General features: G+C 39.0%; 1 protein-coding gene across 25 annotated transcripts in view; it reads left to right on the top strand.

The window, feature by feature from the left end:
• The window catches only part of Blos2 (biogenesis of lysosome-related organelles complex 1 subunit 2), a 112,372-nt gene that overhangs the window by 82,280 nt on the left and 8,490 nt on the right, over positions 1–21,602 (top strand). For all 25 annotated transcript variants that reach the window (XM_076135399.1, XM_076135403.1, XM_076135408.1 and 22 more), the window contains one exon: positions 1–21,602. This exon is cut by the window's right edge and continues 8,490 nt beyond it. In XM_076135399.1, coding sequence (XP_075991514.1) covers positions 1–140 — 140 coding nt within the window. In that variant the 3' untranslated portion in view covers positions 141–21,602.

The following is a 21,602-nucleotide window of genomic DNA, read 5'->3' on the forward strand; positions in this document are numbered from 1 at the left end:
ATGCGTCTACAATCAAGCCTCTCCTGCTGCAGATCGACCGCATTGACCGGATGGTCTCTAAACTAGAAACGAACGCGTACCGATTGGACAGTTACACCAAACAACTGAAGAACCGAATCCGAGAAATGGACGAAAATTAGTGTATAAGAAGAGGAATCATCAAAATTCGCGTTTAGAACATGAAACGCGACATGGGCGTAGCCAGCATTGATCTTCAATGAAGAAGCAGAACATCAAAGCCGACGAAGAAAGAATAGAAGAAAGAAGATTCAAGGTAAACTAGCAAGGGATTGTAAAGGAGGATTCTTATTATCTTACCGAGCGATCACCGAGATTTGCTAAGCTAAGGCGCAATCAGTTTATAATATCAAGCTGTACATTGCCGCCATTACCTGCTCGCTACCAAATTCTACCCGTACCGTTGTTACCGGACCCGACTCTATAACTCACAAGAGTCTCAGAAAACATATCCAGTCTATGATTGATTGTGTAAACTCGGAATAAGCTCGAAGTAATAAGAAACATCCTAGTCCCGACTAATAACTCGACGAAAATTCCTGTTTACCATTAAATTTGATCTTACCCAGCGATATCGATATTTGTCGATTTTCGCCCTGTTGTACGTGGTCAAAACGAATACAGTTCTATTTCACGGGGAATTTCGCTGTGTTATACATTTTCAGGATTTGAACAGTTTTTGCAATTCACAATTGCGCGAAACGTTCAGACATTAAATCAACTTGTTGATATCAAAATACAATAAACCCTTTATCAATACAAAAATTACATATCTCCTTCTTCGTACTTTGAATAATGTTTGGTTCCAAACTACTTACCACGAGTTGCGTTGATTATACTACTGATACTATTCGCATCGTGCTTTTTTGAATTGCAAAAATTAATTTAACTTTTCAGCAAGAGTTCTACAGCAGCTGTATTTTCTTATCTTACTATTGTCTTCGAAACGTTACTTGGCTGCGCCCATGTCGCTAAGCCGTCTAAATTGTTATTTATCTGAAGTCTCGCCCACGTACATCTAATCTATCACTGTCCACCAAATATCGAGTTAGCTGCGATAGATTATTACTATCGAATACTGTCACTGGGATATTGGTTAAATAAATTAACCTATCTTGAAACGCAAGGAGACCTATAAGGTTCTTGTCGTTGTCTTAGACGCAAGAAGGGTTAGCAAGATGTGCAGACCAGACGATCCACAATTCTTCGATTCATTCAACTTCCCAGTACCTCCTCTACCACCGGTAATAACATATGATGTGAGCCCGATAAGAATAAATCCATATATGTTTATAGCAGTCTTTATAATCTTCGCCATTTTTCAGTTCCTAATCCGAACATTCTTCTTTATGAACGTAGTTTGGCCATTGATATTTTAGATGTACGTGTTTTAGTGATACTTAGCCTTGATTACACCGAGTCGGTGATGAGCGGTATGAGTAGTGCGGGCTTGAGGCGAGGTAGTGCTAGGGGTGCGGGCGGCGTGCGTTGTGCGCTCGCACCGACTCGGTATAATTAGATTTATTACCTTATGTAGGATTTGCTACTATAACTTATACCTAGACTTAGTTGGTCGGCCGGTGAACCCACTCTGCAAGATGTTTAACGAGCAAGTTTAAGTTAGGACAAAACTACATTGGGCTTTTGAAAGGTTTAAGATCGTTTACTCAAAAATAACAAATATTACGTATAAGTCGGATTTTAAGTACTTCGGATAAGACGCTAGGTTTGCGATGAAATTTGATAAAATACAGAAATGAGTTAAGGTATCGTAGAATCTTCGTGCGATGCGCCCGTTTAATGTAGAATGAATTGCAAATTGACGGCTTCGGCGTGACTAAATTGGTACTTTTTCTTACCTTTATTTTATCTTACTTCAACAGTTTGTTCATTGCGTAACCAAAACGTTATTTTTTTAGATAATATTCAAATATTTGGCATTATTATAATGTAGACTTAAACGGGAAAAGTGTTCGATATCTGTGTAGGTAAAGTATGCCGGGTGACAGTGATGTTGCCGGGACGTGCCGAACCTTAAGCAGTCACACTTAACTCCACTAGAAATGTGCAACAGTGCTTATCTATTATCTTAGTTAAATCTTTACACGGTGCCTCGAAAAATGCAATGATAGTTTTCCGGAACTGTCACTGCGCTGTTGATTTTTAAAATATATATTTAGATTCAGTAGATTGCCTCAGTTTCTCAACCGGATGGGTCGTAATATATCCCAAAGAGTCCACATACTTACCGTAATACATCTAGACTATTCGACAGTCAAAGTCTGGCACATTGAAATAGTTGGGATTAATTCTAATAACATACTCATCTATGTAAAGAACAATATAATCAGTTTAAACTTGGACTCAATTTACTGGCAAAACTAATAAAATCTTTTCTGAAAATCTATCCTGATAAGAAGACCGCAAGTCTTCTACAATTAAACATATAACAACCACCTTTTCGACTATCAGTTTTGTCATAAAAATTCAACTGTGACAGAAGCCCTGTTGCTCATCCCATTTAAACCTTTATATTTTAGTCATCTTTCGTATTTTAATCTTTTATACCAACTATTCTAAAAATAGGTGGTGATAAAGCCCCTTAATTTTGTGATCACAGACGTTTGCAATCCAAAGAAATGCTGAAAAAAAATCTGTACTGATAAATTCTGAAGCTTAAGTTTATTAATACTTTGAGTTCATTAATTTGACCATTATATTTTAGACATCTTTCGTATTTTAAGTCTGAAAATGTTCAGATACATTATGCTCCTTTTAAGGCACCCTCTATTTCATTTAGTTTAAAGAAGTTTATTTAACTTTTTTCCCCAAAAACGAATTACCAACATGGGCTATACATTATCATGTCATCAGAGGTGGAACGCGACACCAGAAGGTTGAGAGACCGGCTATTTAGGCTCAACATAATTTACTGCCATCATACTTGAGTCCTTCTTCATAATTGTTATATACGATAATTACTCAGGCAGGCTTGCCGCATTACCAAAAATACATCTCAAGACACGGCACAACATAACGTCTTTCTAATAGAGCGTATGTCACTACATAGCCAGTGCAAGCCACGCCGGGAGTGTTTATATTCTATTCGGGTACTTTATAACGGGTACTTTTCCTTAATTTCACATTTCTTCAGTTATCGTCAGATAATCGCATTCTTGGGGCCTTAAGTCTCACATTGCAAGTCCTAATAACTTAAAATACGTAGCTACACTTGTGTGTATTTATTTATAAGGTTTTATTTCAACGTGCATTAATATATATTTATATTGTAGGTATATATTCAATTTATTATATTCGTAAATTAAGTTATAGCTGTAGTATGTTATAAATATAAATGCAAAAGAAAAAATCGCGAACTAGCAATAATTAATATAGTTTGAAAAAGTAGTGTTCTACGGAACATGAAGTTAGGTTACTTAGCTATTTAGTAATACATAGGATATAACATCATTTTTTTTCATAGTCATGACATGTTAGTATGTAAGTTTACTCAATGACTTACTAGACTCAGGCTTCATTATGGTGCGTTGTCATGTATCAACTAATGGCGTAATTCGCATCTCTTTAATCCTGCGGCACAAGTTTATATCTACTGATTCAAATATACGTCACAATGCCAAACCGCCAAAGAAACATTATTTCAAAAATATGGTCACAGATCTGAAATGAAAATAATTCGAAACGGACTCCGTATTTTGAACGTTCGGAGCCTAGATAATTTCAACTAAAATATTCAATATGACTCCAATCAAAATTTACCATATGAGTAAAGTTAAACAGCCAAATAAAAACTGTCAGAAACATTCCTGATATCGACTATAGCACATAAAAATCATGGCGATGGGCATTCAACTTAATTAAAATTATTTAATTTTAATTCAAGTCTGGTTTAGTGAGTCAATGAGTAAAGCCTATAATTTCATTAATGCCCACATTTGGATAGTTGCTCTCTTTTTTAATTCAAATAATATGAGAGTTTGCTTTAAAAAAGAAATTCTATCACGTCAACCGTAAATAAAATAAAAAAAATCTGTTTCGATTTGTTTCAATCTTTTATATTAAATTTATATGACAATCATAATCCGAATCAAAAGTATTATTTTGTATAAACGTAAACGTTGGAGAAGAAATCATAAAAAAAATAATTAAAGCGCAATCATTAAAGTATTTCTTCCAACTATGTTGGAGTCAGCTTCCAATCTTACCGGCTGTAGCCTGAGCCTAATTTACATGGAGCGACTGCCTATCGGACCTCCACAACCCAATTACTTGGTTTATAACACGGTGCCTCTCTCTTAGGCTGCTTGTCAGACTTTCATGCTTCTGACTGCTGGTAACGACTGTCAATGATCTTTGATAATAACAGCCGGGACTCACAATTTAACGTACCTTCCGAAATACGGAGGAACTCATTACGTATAGCTCACGGCACCCATCCACAGAACAAGTCGGCAAGCGTAGCTTAACCGCAGAAATCGATCCGCGCGCGGCTGTTGTTACTATCATAATTAAAGGGCATGTGACTTTTACTAACGGCAACTATCCATCTGTGGGTCAGACACGCCCTCTATCATAACGGCTAAGTAAACATCTTGTCACTAGGCAGAACAATGTATTTTCCCTAGTGACGTCCCTCTATGATAACATTATCATAGCTCAAACTATCCAAGCGCTGAGTGTTATGAGGACGGTCTATATTTAGTAGGTCAATCCGATTGCCATTTACGGGTTAAGATTTCACAACTCCGGAGTACATCGAAGTATAAATACCCAATAACCTTAAAACCCGGAAATCGAAACTAAACTGACGGATAGCAGTCGGACATGGCTTTGGCGTCTATTAGATAGTAAATGAGAATAGCAGTGGCAGCATATTAGATAGGTTAATTTTCGCATTCGGAGCATTTTCACGCGGGGCGTATATAGGCCACGTATAATCTCGGTTTCAAGTACTCATAAGTTATTATTAAACAAATAATATCAAGCGCTATCGGTAAAATTTTACCATCCTTGGGCACACCCGTACTTATGTCCATTGACGCATAATCTAGCGATCTCGAGCGTACAAGCGCTGAATATACGCCCAGAAGAAAACTGTCTTAGAGTGATTAAGAAAAAACATTTAAACCAATAACCTCGTAAATGTATAATAGAAGTAAAAGTGATTTTGACGCAAGTCTTAATCACTATGTTATAATAAGAAGGTTTACTTTAGTATTATCCACTTCATTTTAACTTATTTTAATATTCGCGATTGGTATTTTTCTTTTTGACTTACGTTCGGATAAAAAAGTATTCTATTCTAAGTTACTTATAGGGGAAAGATGATTAATGTTATTTGAAAGAATTAGGACGGATTTTAGGAACCAGATTATGGGGACGCCCCAAACGACGCTCTCAACAATTGCGTGAATAAGTGACACTGTGTTGAAGTGCCTTCGCGGCATTTTAACTGAGCGTCTGGGAGCGTAGAGTGGCTTGTAAAAGTTTACTTTGCCATTTAAAACTCTAACCGTATAAACGAACCCACTTATCAGAATCTGTTCCAAATTGCAAAGATAATAACTTCAATCCCCTTATCATTAAAAGAATAAAGTGACTTTATTTATTCTTTACCATTATTTTGTATCATTTTATAAAAAACAACAAAAACCTTTATATTTCTTCCATTCATTTATTCATATAGATTAATAAGTAAAACTAAAACGTCGATTCTCGTAGTCACGTTTTAGTTATGGAGACATGATGTTGATCAAATTACACAGTTAGGTTAAGGTCTGCAAATTTGCGGCAAATTAATTATAAGCTATCAATTCTAACAAACTTTCTTCCTTGTAGTGTCTGTCCTAGGTATATAAGTTGTACATTTGAACGGTTGCGCCACGTCATCATGAAAAATAACGAGTCTAGTGAATTAGTATAAGGTTAGGTCATAAGATGAACACAGAAAAATTGTCAGGCATTTTAATTAGGTAGGAAGCCAAAAATGGCAAATCTAATATAAGTTTAGAATGTACTTTCCGGGGACACCCGATGAAATAATGAAAAGCCATTGATCGTGAATAATAAAATAGTAAACCAGCTAATAATTGAACATTCATAATGTTTGAGCGCGTAGTCATAATATGTTCGAAGTCAGTTAAGGTGATAAAATAACTTTAATAGATAGAGCAAAGCCTTCGATGGCGATTAGGTTAGCATATAATAGGATATAATACGTTGCGAAAAACGGCTGATGAGTCAAAAGGTTATATACTTCTGAGCGGTGTACTAGGTTTTAATATTAACTATAACTTGAATATGTCGTATTAGCTATATGTCTACTATCTACTATTGACGGGTTACCAAACCATGTGATTTTATAACACAAGATTAATCTTAAACTCACCACTTCACCACTGATACGGATTCCTTAATATTTATATCCCGATATATTATTGAACATTTTTTCTTTCTAGTACATAATTTTTATACAAAACTTAACCCATTCAATGTTAAATGTAAATAAATCAAGTATTTGCAAAAGACAACCGTTCGGCAACCAAAACTAAAATAAATTTCGGAAAAATAAATAAACACCAAAATGAAACTGATTGACGAAATATTATATAAAAAACAATATAAAAATTCATTCATATAAGACCTCCATTTGATAAGAATAAACTGGGCAGTTGTGTTGCCACATATGCTAGAAACAATTAAAAGTCGTATCTCACTCATCATAGGGATTTTCTCACGAAACTCTGCAACATCAACGATACGTTTTCTTGTTCCGGTCTGTGCCGCGTGGCTCCGGCACATGAATAGAATAAGCCAATCGGTGCAGTCCCAGTCACTGAGACAAGCACCGAGGGGGGCCACTCCTACACTAGCCCGTGGATGTCGTACAAGGCGACTAAAGGGGCCCGGGGGACGGGCAGCAGCGTCCTCTCGTGTATCGTTAACATCTTACTGCTATTTACGTTTAGTTTAAACTTTGAGTTTCGGCCAATAACAAGCATCATAAATTGATTACCTTGTGTGTCGTCTTAGTACTGTACGCATATCGAGTCAGTGTCGAACGTGATGGTCGATTAGTTGGTCTTTTACCGGGGCTATTTGTTCGCTTGAACAATAGTCACTGGGAGAACAAGTCTGTTACGTAAGTACTCTGGCAGAGATTCCGTAGTCGTCAACGTATTAAGTTTAACGCACTTGTGAAACTGAGAAACTCGAAGTTTGTTTTAGAGATCATCGTGGTGACTTTATTGTAACACATTCATTTATATTATGATTTGAGAAAGTCATTTGACTTCGTTCTAATAAGTTCATGTCCATTCGATTCACGCCTGCGTGGATTGTGGACTATAAGTTCTTTGAGTTCGTTAAGGTCTGACTACGGCGGACCGCCCCATGAATATCTGGAACTGTGCGACGGTGACTGTGTAGTTGAACAAACAAGTTGAACCGCAATTTCCGTCCTACTTCGGTCGTTAAAGTGAACGTCGGCGGCTTAGTAAAACAAGCGATCGAAAAATTGTAGTTGGAACTCCGCTGACAATCACACCGACGGTCAACTCGTTGTCGCATCATGTGCAGCATACGTGGTTGCTCCGTCTGTGCCGCGTGGCTCCGGCACATGAATAGAATAAGCCAATCGGTGCAGTCCCAGTCACTGAGACAAGCACCGAGGGGGGCCACTCCTGCACTAGCCCGTGGATGTCGTACAAGGCGACTAAAGGGACCCGGGGGACGGGCAGCAGCGTCCTCTCGTGTATCGCTGTCAGCTTTTCACTGCGGCTTTTATTTAGTTTTCCCCCTGTTCCCCTTTCTGTCAAAATTACCTTTACACAGTTCAGGCCCATCAAAATTATAACCACTATGGTACACGTCTAACATCATGAACACAAATCCGGAATTGCTGGATTAGTTTATTATCAAATTGTATGGATCTTTGCAACTGCCCGTTTAAATAGACGCGATATGATGTCCATGCATCTCACAAGACCCGGTTAGATTTTAAACTATTCTGTAATTCTACGAACAATAAAAAATTGCACTATCAGGTGTCATGATAGTTATGAAAAGATTTACTTCTACTTCTCAGGTCTCTTTTTTCTGCTCCATTACATATCCGCACAGTGAGTCCGCAGACTGCGTTAGTGTACACTGCGCTTATTTTTTATTCCCTGTGGGCTCGTGTGTGGTGCAAGACGTCTTTTGAAACACCCCAATAATTTAACTTCTTCCTCCTTTTAAATATTCTTCATCACCTGTTAGAGACGATAGGATGAACAAGTTTGAGTGACATCGTGAACATGGGTCCGGAGTTGCCGGATTAGTTTATTATCCAATCGCATGGTTCATTGTAACTGCACCCTTACATCATCGTTGCAGAACTCTCACGCTTCTCACGAAGTCCCGATTGGCTACTTCATTAATCTGCAGTTCAAGGGAAATAATAATAAACGTCCTACGACACAATCCTCGTCTCTCCATATTTTGTCTCTCTTGCTGTTTGTACTTCCAAACGGACAGCTTTGTTAGACCTTGATTAAGTTTAACACGATCCCCATTCCTTTAAGACGTCGCGGCTCGAAATATAGTCGAGGAAATTTAAGTACCGACTAGATTCCCGAGCCTGTTAAGTTTGACACGTTACTACATCTTCACGCATCCGGTTCATCGTCATTATTATCATCGCAAATTAGTTAAGAGAAATCAGTTGATTTAAATGTCGTTTGTCTATAAATAAAACAAAAAAAAAATGTGTGTAAAATATAAAAAAAAAACAAAAAATATACATAAAAAAGTAAAAATGATAAAAAAAATAATAAAAAATAAACATAAATCACAAAAAAATAAGTGTTGTGTTGGTGTTTCAACTAATTTCTGTAACTAATTTTGCTCGCATCAGATATTTCAAAATCGAGAGCTTCCGTGATTGAAATTGTCGCTTGTTACGATCAGAATGCTATTGTCAAGAGTAAAAGTTGAAAAAACCGAACGTTCTTTCAAGTTTTCGGTATTTCTTACGCACGTGAACTTGAAAGACAACGCGCGGCATACACTAGGGTTTCAACAATAATTCAACAGTTGTAATCAGCCGTAGAATTATTGAGATGTTACTATGTTGGCTAGTAGACGTGGGATCTTTATGTCTAAACCTATCTGAAACTATTATTATTTATATTTTCCCACTGGTTTCTCAGTATTAATAATTTCACATTTAATAAAATTAAACTGTTCCAACCGGCCCAAACAGTTGTGCTAATACACCCAGGCAATCGTTCAAATCTAAGTTTTCTAACTTCGCCCAGACTGCGCCCAGCCCAGACCGCGTCAGTACAAACTGCGCTAATTATTTTGTCTGCGGTGGAGAAAACCCGATAATTTAGTATCCCTTACTTATATGACATTTTTGATTGATTGTAACCCTAATAAAGTGGCATTTATATGGTATTCATCAGCAATAAAACATCCAACAAACATTCGTTGGCACTAAACTTAATTCACGTGTATCAGGATGAACATCATGAAAACAAATCCGCAGTTACCGGATTAGTTTAAAACTCAATCGTATGGTTCATTGTAACTGCTCCCTTACAACATCGCGGCAGAACGCTCCCCTTCATACCCGATTGTCTCCTAAACTTATCTGTAATTCAGCGTACATTAACATCATACTACGTGATAGTTTCAAAAAAATCCACTGTTGTATATCTTCCTCCTGTTTACAATCACTTTATTTTAACTGTTTGTCCTTTCGATAGGTTTATTGTTGCACAGAGTAAAAACTCCAAAAGTAACGTGAGTTTTGGAAATATCAGGATGAATTTGATAACGAAAAGATAATTATCCCATTGACTCTACTTTGCCTTCCACACAACAGTGTTGGTGGGATCACCCCGTGATTTAGCCAACTAGTAACTCGGTTGATCCCTTTCTCGGTCAGCGGTCAGCTAAGTTTGTCCATTTTGTAATTTCAGCTGGGAAAGTAATTGCGGGCATTCCAGTACCGATTAGGTTCTCCAGCCACTCATTAAAGTTCTCCAACAATTCATACATCAGGTTCATCATTATTGTTATTGCAAATTAGTTGGCGGAAATCGGTTGAGTTTGTGTCGTTTTTGATGTGTATAAAAAAAAAATAAAAAAAAAAAACAATAAAATACAAAAAGTAAAAAAAAGTGTTGTGTTCGTGTTCCAACTGATTTCTAAAACTAAATTTGCCGGGATTTGGATGTCAAAATCAAGCGCTTCCTGGAATTGTTAAGTGAATTGGTAAGATCGGATTGCGGTTGTTGAGTTTGTTGTTAAGGTTATGCCGTGTGGTCTCGGCAAAGAATAAGTCGTTCACTTTGGCTAAGTCCATATGACCGCGCGGAGCCGCGCGGAGTCGCGCGGAACTTTCTACCGAGCGGTACAAGATCAAAGTAAACAGCTAGTATCGTCTACATCACCGCGCGATACCGCTCGTCGCGCTCCGACCCGCGCGCTAGTTCTTGAACCGCGAGAAACCGCGCGGGGTTCTCGGTTCTGTTACCGCGCGGTGATGTAGACAATACTAGCTGTTTACTCTGATCTTGTACCGAGCGGTCGAAAGGACCGCGCGGCTCCGCGCGATCGTATGAACTTAGCCTTATTGTGGTTAGCTTTAGCTAACTCGGAAGAAATGAAACGATGGTAGACCACCCCTGACTCTCCCGTGGGTGTCGTAAGAGGCGACTTAGGGATTCTACATGTTCCATCTAAATTGGACCGTGCACGTTAAACCATGGTGTTTGATGTGTCGAGTCCAACAGTAGAACAAGTCTCCTGGGGAACGTCGCGCATGTTATCGAGTGTAGTTCGTGATCCGACGATTGTTCGCGTCGTTGTTGAGCATGAACCCAGTTATCATGCCGGAAGTTATGGGAGACCGCTACTTAATGGCCGACTTGAGTTTAGTTGAGGAAATTTCATAAAGTACCGATGGAACTCTTATGTCAGCTTAAGTAGCAAAATTATAAGTTTTATAGGTGTTATCATTTATGACGTTAGTTTCTGTCTGCCTGACGTGCCTGCGCTAAGACGCCTGCTGATATTAGTTTAATAAAGTTACTGTTTAACATCTTTCTTGTTTCCTAAGCTAAATCCGCAGACTCTTATCGTAATAAATGTTAAGTTTGTTCGGAGTATATATCATTTGTGGATGGGGGAGGAAACTACTACTCTCTGTCCGTTGTTGAGGTTATTGATGATCGTCATTGTTGTTACTACAAAATATGAAAAAGCGTAGAACATCAGCGCTCGTGGTGGGAAGCCACATTTTTTATTTATGAATGTGTTATTGAAGTTAACCATGTTATGGGATTGCCAAAGTTGATCAAAAATGGTTTACCATTATTCGTTTTGGCTTCCCGTTTGTGCTGGAGGCTTCGATACTTGGAATTTTAAAATTCGCCGTTCGATGTGCATACCTGTTTTAGCACTGATCGCGTCGCAAATCTTAAGCTCCAGTAACGAATTATTGTGCAAGAAAACTAGCTCAGATCAATTATTTGACGTCACTGTTTATCTTGTGACGTCACGAAACATTCGACGCTGCTTTACGTCATTAAAAACGACGGTGTTTCGGTCTGTGCCGCGTGGCTCCGGCACATGAATAGAATAAGCCAATCGGTGCAGTCCCAGTCACTGAGACAAGCACCGAGGGGGGCCACTCCTGCACTAGCCCGTGGATGTCGTACAAGGCGACTAAAGGGACCCGGGGGACGGGCAGCAGCGTCCTCTCGTGTATCATTAACATCTTACTGCTATTTACGTTTAGTTTAAACTTTGAGTTTCGGCCAATAACAAGCATCATAAATTGATTACCTTGTGTGTCGTCTTAGTACTGTACGCATATCGAGTCAGTGTCGAACGTGATGGTCGATTAGTTGGTCTTTTACCGGGGCTATTTGTTCGCTTGAACAATAGTCACTGGGAGAACAAGTCTGTTACGTAAGTACTCTGGCAGAGATTCCGTAGTCGTCAACGTATTAAGTTTAACGCACTTGTGAAACTGAGAAACTCGAAGTTTGTTTTAGAGATCATCGTGGTGACTTTATTGTAACACATTCATTTATATTATGATTTGAGAAAGTCATTTGACTTCGTTCTATTAAGTTCGTGTCCATTCAATTCACGCCTGCGTGGATTGTGGACTATAAGTTCTTTGAGTTCGTTAAGGTCTGACTACGGCGGACCGCCCCATGAATATCTGGAACTGTGCGACGGTGACTGTGTAGTTGAACAAACAAGTTGAACCGCAATTTCCGTCCTACTTTGGTCGTTAAAGTGAACGTCGGCGGCTTAGTAAAACAAGCGATCGAAAGATTGTAGTTGGAACTCCGCTGACAATCACACCGACGGTCAACTCGTTGTGGCATCATGTGCAGCATACGTGGTTGCTCCGTCTGTGCCGCGTGGCTCCGGCACATGAATAGAATAAGCCAATCGGTGCAGTCCCAGTCATCGAGACAAGCACCGAGGGGGGCCACTCCTGCACTAGCCCGTGGATGTCGTACAAGGCGACTAAAGGGACCCGGGGGACGGGCAGCAGCGTCCTCTCGTGTATCGCTGTCAACTTTTCACTGCGGCTTATGTTTAGTTTTCCCCTCGTTAATTCTTTCGTCAAAATTAATTTCTCACAGTCCACCGACAGTGTATCACCAGGAATAGAGAATGATACGTAATGTTTGAATTCCACCATAGAAAGCACAGATGAGGGATAGGGTTCTGGCAACTGAGTCATCTAGTCTAGTTGTCAAAGTACACGGCGGTCCTTGCGACTTGAGTCGCTGTCTTGAGTGAGGAGTGACATCAGGTGTACGGATAGTAAGGCCCAGCACTTGTATCAGCTGTGGTTAGTCCAAGGACGCGCTGGTGTCGGCGGGCTGCTGAGCTAATCCCCGCTTAAGTTTTTATTCGGTTCTATTAAATTCTGCTCCTGTCTATTTCTCTTTTAGAAATAAGCTTGCTAGGAATAAGGTTTTTAGGTTTAGGGTTTTAGGAATTAAGGTTTGTGTAGTGTTACGTGTCATGTCTGCTTATGTGCAAAAAAATATAAAAAAGTAAAAAAAATGCGTGTAAAAATATAAAAATCCATAAAAATGTTTGTCTCAGTTTGTCTTTATATTAATTAATTAATTCTTTTTTTTGTACCCGAGGCTTTAGTTGATTTATTAAGTATTTAATTTGAGGTCACAATTTTTTAAATTAAGTATGGAGTCGTTGTTTATGTTAACAAATCATCACATTTAATTGAATGGTTAGGTTTATTGTATTAATTATTTTTCATCACAGCACAGACAGTCCGCAGACCGCGTTAGTGTACACTACGCTTCTTCTTTATTCCCTGTGGGCTCGTCTGTGGCGGGAACTTTCTTATACTGAGTCATTGTAACGATTATTGCAATAAATATTTTTTTGTCTGTTAATAAAATAATGACCATCAGTAAAATCGTCAAAAGTAACACCATGAACACGGATCCGAAGTTGCTGGATTAGTTTATTATCCAATCGTATGGTTCATTATAACTGCTCCCTTACATCATCGCGGCAGAACGCTTACGCTACACGCGACGTCCCGATTGGCGTTTGAACTAATCTGTAATTTGAGGGACTCTTAAAATTAAAAATGAGTGACGCAATAGTATCACAAACGTCGTCGGTTGCGGTAAATCGTTTATAAAATCAAAAATTATCTGATGTGAATTAAGATCAAGAAAAAAATTACTTGAAGTAAAAAACTCCGCGTATTCTCAAAAGCGGTGTTTTGGCGCTAAGCATATTAAGATTTGAAAGCAGACGGATTTCAATGTCGTTTATTTTGCGGTAACTTAAATATGATATAATGAGTTATTCACCTTGCGGTCTAACTGTGTCGTTACACAGACTGGCTAACTTTGTAAGTTGAATAACCATTTCTTTACTGGATGGTCGAAAACGTGAAAGTCGGCGGCTTAGTAAAACAAGCGATCGAAAGATTGTAGTTGGAACTCTGCTGACAATCACACCGACGGTCAACTCGTTGTCGCATCATGTGCAGCATACGTGGTTGCTCCGTCTGTGCCGCGTGGCTCCGGCACATGAATAGAATAAGCCAATCGGTGCAGTCCCAGTCATCGAGACAAGCACCGAGGGGGGCCACTCCTGCACTAGCCCGTGGATGTCGTACAAGGCGACTAAAGGGACCCGGGGGACGGGCAGCAGCGTCCTCTCGTGTATCGCTGTCAACTTTTCACTGCGGCTTATGTTTAGTTTTCCCCCAGTTAATTCTTTCGTCAAAATTAATTTCTCACAGTCCACCGACAGTGTATCACCAGGAATAGAGCATGATACGCGATGTTTGAATTCCACCATAGAAAGTACAGATGAGGGATAGGGTTTCTGGCAACTGAGTCATCTAGTCTAGTTGTCAAAGTACACGGCGGTCCTTGCGACTTGAGTCGCTGTCTTGAGTGAGGAGTGACATCAGGTGTACGGATAGTAAGGCCCAGCACTTGTATCAGCTGTGGTTAGTCCAAGGACGCGCTGGTGTCGGCGGGCTGCTGAGCTAATCCCCGCTTAAGTTTTTATTCGGTTCTATTAAATTCTGCTCCTGTCTAGTTCACTTTTATTAATAAGCTTGCTAGGAATAAGGTTTTTAGGTTTAGGGTTTTAGGAATTAAGGTTTGTGTAGTGTTACGTGTCATGTCTGCTTATGTGCTAAAAAATATAAAAAAGTAAAAAAAATGCGTGTAAAAACATTAAAAAACCCATAAAAATGTTTGTCTCAGTTTGTCTTTATATTAATTAATTAATTCTTTTTTTTGTACCCGAGGCTTTAGTTGATTTATTAAGTATTTAATTTGAGGTCACAATTTTTTAAATTAAGTATGGAGTCGTTGTTTATGTTAACAAATCATCACATTTAATTGAATGGTTAGGTTTATTGTATTAATTATTTTTCATCACAGCACAGACAGTCCGCAGACCGCGTTAGTGTACACTACGCTTCTTCTTTATTCCCTGTGGGCTCGTCTGTGGCGGGAACTTTCTTATACTGAGTCATTGTAACGATTATTGCAATAAATATTTTTTTGTCTGTTAATAAAATAATGACCATCAGTAAAATCGTCAAAAATAACATCATGAACACGGATCCGAAGTTGCTGGATTAGTTTATTATCCAATCGTATGGTTCATTATAACTGCTCCCTTACATCATCGCGGCAGAACGCTTACGCTACACGCGACGTCCCGATTGGCGTTTGAACTAATCTGTAATTTGAGGGACTTTTAAAATTAAGAAGAGTGACGAATTAGTTTGGCACTTTCATCAGTTAAAGTAAATCGCTTAAGTAAATCTTAAAGTCTTCCGTATAACATAAAAAGTAATAATACGAACTAAGTGCAGACAATAGAATTGTGGTATTCACAAGTCCGCTGCGCCGCAGTTTTTACTTTTTGGCTGTAAAAGAAAATCCAATTCATTGGAAGACATAGGTCGTTGTTATGTCTGGTAAGAGGTTGGTCTGCTTCTTAGGATCTTATTCAGTTATGAAAAAGACGACACTTGTAAGTGGTTTGTAAAAACTTTAGATGGAAGGAGCTGAAGTAACATAATTTTGATATAATGAGTTATTCACCTTGCGGTCTTACTGTGTCGTTACATAGACCGGCCAACTTTGTAAGTTGAATAACCATTTCTTTACTGGATGGTCGAAAACGTGAAAGTCGGCGGCTTAGTAAAACAAGCGATCGAAAGATTGTAGTTGGAACTCCGCTGACAATCACACCGACGGGCAACTCGATGTGGCATCATGTGCAGCATACGTGGTTGCTCCGTCTGTGCCGCGTGGCTCCGGCACATGAATAGAATAAGCCAATCGGTGCAGTCCCAGTCATCGAGACAAGCACCGAGGGGGGCCACTCCTATACTAGCCCGTGGATGTCGTACAAGGCGACTAAAGGGACCCGGGGGACGGGCAGCAGCGTCCTCTCGTGTATCGCTGTCAACTTTTCACTGCAGTTTCTATGATCGCATTGTCGGGGGCAATATTGTGTCTATGGCGTCCTCTTTCATCATCATAAAATACGAAAGGTCTTTGTCATCTTCTGACCCGTATAGCTTGCAATGACAGAGATTGGAGGTCTAAGTCATTACATCACTGTAGCGAGCGTAACAGCGACGCCAGAATTATGTACGTAATAGGATAGCACTGGTCAAAATAGCAGACTTGAAAACTTACTGCTGAAATCACCATCGTGGATCACCTGGTGGTAACCAGCTATTATCGTATTACCATCAATTACCTAGTTCGAGTCGAAGCTAGAGAAATTACCATGCGAAGGAGATTAAGTACTAGTGTCTCAATTCCTGCAAAGCGTTGGTAATGTCAGGTATTGCATTGACATCGGCCGCGGTGACTGCGTAACCGCCGTATGGACCGAGCGCCATATTGTGGTATTTTATGTTTTGCCAAATCATTCTCAGATACAAAAAACTAACGCGTGTACCCAAATCAATGCACACATTTAAATCAGAAGCAGTTTATGTTTTTTATGTTTTCTTGGATTTTGGAAATAACCGTTGAAAAATAAAACAATGCCTCACATTCGAACTTCTGTTCATGACTAGAATTCATGCACGCGTTAGCAGAACCGACTTACTTACGAAAAAATTGGATTTAAGAGGATACTACCGTGGTGACTTTATGTATTGAGTTATTTATATTATTATGTTTTGAGGAAGTCATTTGACTTAGCTGTTCGTGTCCATGCGATTCACGAAGGTGAGGCTTTTATGATATAAGTTCTTTGAGTTCGTTAAGGTCTGACTATGGCGGACCGCCCCTTGAATATCTGGAAATGTGCGACGGTGACTGTGTAGTTGAACAAAATAGTTGAACCGCAATTTCCGTCCTACTTCATTCGCTAAAGAAAAAGTCGGCGGCTTAGTAAAACAAGCGATCGAAAGATTGTAGTTGGAACTCCGCTGACAATCACACCGACGGGCAACTCGATGTGGCATCATGTGCAGCATACGTGGTTGCTCCGTCTGTGCCGCGTGGCTCCGGCACATGAATAGAATAAGCCAATCGGTGCAGTCCCAGTCACTGAGACAAGCACCGAGGGGGGCCACTCCTACACTAGCCCGTGGATGTCGTACAAGGCGACTAAAGGGACCCGGGGGACGGGCAGCAGCGTCCTCTCGTGTATCGCTGTCAACTTTTCACTGCGGCTTATGTTTAGTTTTCCCCCTCGTTAATTCTTTCGTCAAAATTAATTTCTCACAGTCCACCGACAGTGTATCACCAGGAATAGAGAATGATACGTGATGTTTGAATTCCACCATAGAAAGCACAGATGAGGGATAGGGTTTCTGGCAACTGAGTCATCTAGTCTAGTTGTCAAAGTACACGGCGGTCCTTGCGACTTGAGTCGCTGTCTTGAGTGAGGAGTGACATCAGGTGTACGGATAGTAAGGCCCAGCACTTGTATCAGCTGTGGTTAGTCCAAGGACGCGCTGGTGTCGGCGGGCTGCTGAGCTAATCCCCGCTTAAGTTTTTATTCGGTTCTTTTAAATTCTGCTCCTGTCTAGTTCACTTTTATTAATAAGCTTGCTAGGAATAAGGTTTTTAGGTTTAGGGTTTTAGGAATTAAGGTTTGTGTAGTGTTACGTGTCATGTCTGCTTATGTGCTAAAAAATATAAAAAAGTAAAAAAAATGCGTGTAAAAATATAAAAATCCAAAAAAAAATGTTTGTCTCAGTTTGTCTTAATATTAATTAATTAATTATTTTTTTGTATCCGATGCTTTAGTTGATTTATTAAGTATTTGATTTGAGGTCACAATTTTTTAAATTAAGTATGGAGTCGTTGTTTATGTTAACAAATCATCACATTTAATTGAATGGTTAGGTTTATTGTATTAATTATTTTTCATCACAGCACAGACAGTCCGCAGACCGCGTTAGTGTACACTACGCTTCTTCTTTATTCCCTGTGGGCTCGTCTGTGGCGGGAACTTTCTTATACTGAGTCATTGTAATGATTATTGCAATAAATATTTTTTTGTCTGTTAATAAAATAATGACCATCAGTAAAATCGTCAAAAGTAACATCATGAACACGGATCCGAAGTTGCTGGATTAGTTTATTATCCAATCGTATGGTTCATTATAACTGCTCCCTTACATCATCGCGGCAGAACGCTTACGCTACACGCGACGTCCCGATTGGCGTTTGAACTAATCTGTAATTTGAGGGACTTTTAAAAAAAATAACGCCAGTGACATGATCGTTTTGAATAAATTTCATGAGTTTCCTATTGTAATTCGTGGTATTAAATATCTATCCCAACACGGTTTGCGTTATTAACTGAAAGTGGCCTTCGTATCTTTTGATAATTTTAACTTTAATCTTTGCTCTAAGTTGATTATTATTATTACGCGTTTTATTTAGTTATTTAAGAAGTAAGATTTAATATTGAATGGGTTAAGTATTATTGATGTCTATAATATGACGGGAAATTCCAGTTAGTCCTGAATGTAACCATTTAAAAAAAAGACTATCTCGATTTGTTTTGGTTCCATTTATTGCGTACTGTGGCTTCTAACACCACGCCAGAATTTAACATCTATGAAGGATACAATTGGACCCTAGACCAATCCGGAAATTCGCGTACCTTATCGTCGACGTAATTACAAATTGACGTTTATATAAAAAAATCCAGGAATAACTAGTTTATCCTTCAAGTAGAATGTTTACTGTTAGTATTAGCTTTTCACATTACTCTTTTTCCGCAATTTAACATCGTCGGATAGTATGTAAGTGCCGAGCCAGCAGGGCCTGATGGAGGGAAAATTGCCGAGAAATTAATAATAATTAGGAGCCCGAAGTTTCGGAGTACATGATATGGACCTAATGACTAATTATGTAAAAATAAACAAATAATACTGTGTAAAGACTAGCGAACAGAAGCAACAACTTAATCAAATTTATATGGTAAATTACTTTGCACATTCGGAGTCTAGAAAAGAAAATAAAAAGTATAAAGTATTGTATACTAGTTCGCGGCTTCTATTAAGTGGTATGTCGATAATGAATAGCATATAAGCATCCAGGTCTTCCATCAAGTTTCATCCCAATTGGATATGAGGCGTAACTGAGCATAGAACTAGAGATTACATTACTCATAGGTTTAACGACTAAGTAGGCGTGCTGCTCACAGTTTATGCAACGGGAGTGGGGGAAACTTAGTAGGTCTAGTCTTTATCGTTACATTGTTTTACATAAATTTACAAAATTAACATTACTAATAATAAACGTTACAAAAATTAAATATTCTAATTTTACTGCAAATCTGTTTAGTTGTCAAAGTTGTGTTAGTTCTAAAAAATAATTACGAATTACAACCTAACATACTGCCTACCTTTAAACAACGTGGTTCACTTAAAACGAAAAAATTTACTTGAAATAAGCCAAGAAATACATTATTTACATAATAAGTACAAAAAAATATTATCTAAAAAATTCCGGTTAAAAAGGCTAAAATAACAACTTTCTCATTGATACAAGCACGTTATGAAAATATCTAAAAATAGCATCTTTTCACGAGTTTGTCATAATCAGAACACACCTGAATCCCAAAAGAATGACATTAAAAACACTAATTAAAATTACATGACTATGAACATGAGATTACGACTAACTAACATCTCAGGGGCGGCTTAAATCGAGCTATGCCGCCGGTATAGCAACGCCAATAGACCTTCTACATGAGTTGCCAGCTCCAGTACATAAAATAGAAACATAATAACCCGAGTCATAACATAGCATACTCGTAATAAATCAGGTCGTGAATGGAACGCTCTTCATGCAGGTTAGGAGGCATATTTGTTAGTTCAGCACGGTTTAATTTCTAAATGATGTACCGTTTTGTCATTAGGTCCATGACATATATAGCACATAAGCTTAAAGATTGCACGCCTCTTCAAGGCTAGGAGCATCATTTTCAAAATAGTTTTCAATCTTATTACAATAAGCTAGTCTGGTACAGTACCCTAGAGAGGAAGTAATATATTAAGTGGAAGATGTACAGATGATTATAAAGAAATGGTACACTGACAGTCTCAGAAATAGTTAAGGAAAGCGTGCGCGAGAAATCCGCGCTTAGGTTTAGAAAGTCTCCCTTCAGTTTGGAGCATAATATTAAGGGCCATTGGCGAAGAAGTACACTACAGTCTCAGAAATAGATAAGGAAAAGACGCGAAAATACGCGCAGTAATTAAGGCAAATAGCGTGTGAAATAGGATAATATTAGGTTAAGGTTTATGGCGCGAGGTATCTGTCAGCTGTGCTGTGTGCTCGGTGAAGAATGTATTCATTAACATCTGAGTACTACTAACACCTATGTATAGACGGACGACAGATGATCACTTAATCGTATAGGACCGAGTGACAGAGAGAGGGAGAGAGAGCAAGTAAAAATAACACACCTCGTTCGTTTAAAAATCTAGAGGGAGTTGTGAATGGTGAGGGAAGACTAAAGATGGGTAGCATCAGGAAAGGATTGGTAGCATCTTGAGAATGTACCACCATAGTACCATATTATTGTGCTGAAAGACAGTAGTGTGCGGATAAAAAATACTAGTCTGTTATGAACGCTGTCGCCTGAGAACATCTGTGTATGAGATAATAAAAACAAACGTTGGAGGGTCGGCAATGGGTGCTCGGTTAACGTCTCAAGCCGTGAAAAACCACATAACATTATGTGGGCCTTGCGCTCGTTGTCGACTTAGCACTTAATATCATGACTTTACCTAAAGTGTAACATCTGAGTGGTATATTTGATGATAGATGGTGGAGTGATGAGCGACATTTACTTCGCGCCTTCATACAAAATAATTTTAGATTAAAACCATGAGGTGGGAAGTGTAATGCACCACCTCGAGTAATTTTAAATACTAGTAGATGATAGCCATAGTCAAGCTTGCTAACTCTGCGGTTTTAACTTATAACTGGAGAAGGAGTACTTAATTCGTTTGATCTTTTTAACGTATGTACTTTGGTTTATTTTAATTTTAGCATTAACATCGCATTTCATATCACTCGACACAATCCATTCACGATTTCCCTAATTGTCCCACGTCATTCGTCATCATTATCTGAACCATGTCCTTACTCCTCTGTGGTGTTGGGTTAAGCACTACAGTATTTCCTATCTTGTGTGACTACAAATATCCCTGGGGTTGCCGGCGACCAGTGTTAAGCCTGCCTGCACAAGCAGGCTCAATACTGGTAGTTGTACCATCACGTGACCTCAGGGCTTTGGTAGCAGGTCGTGGTCCCCTGCTACCATTGGGGGGCTTCAAGGGGGGGGATAAGTAGATGGAGTTTATGAATGACAGTAAGGTAGTAGTGCGGTTGCGGGACATGGGCATTTGAGCTAGAAGTATCGACTGACGGTGGAGTATTCAGGTGGCGGCCTAACTTTGTTGATTGCGAGGACTAAAAGGTTGGGTATTACAGAGAATGGTGATTTAAGATAGAGAACATCAGAGAGAACGGCTT

This window comes from Anticarsia gemmatalis, chromosome Z (assembly GCF_050436995.1).
Source record: "Anticarsia gemmatalis isolate Benzon Research Colony breed Stoneville strain chromosome Z, ilAntGemm2 primary, whole genome shotgun sequence".
Taxonomy (NCBI): domain Eukaryota; kingdom Metazoa; phylum Arthropoda; class Insecta; order Lepidoptera; family Erebidae; genus Anticarsia; species Anticarsia gemmatalis.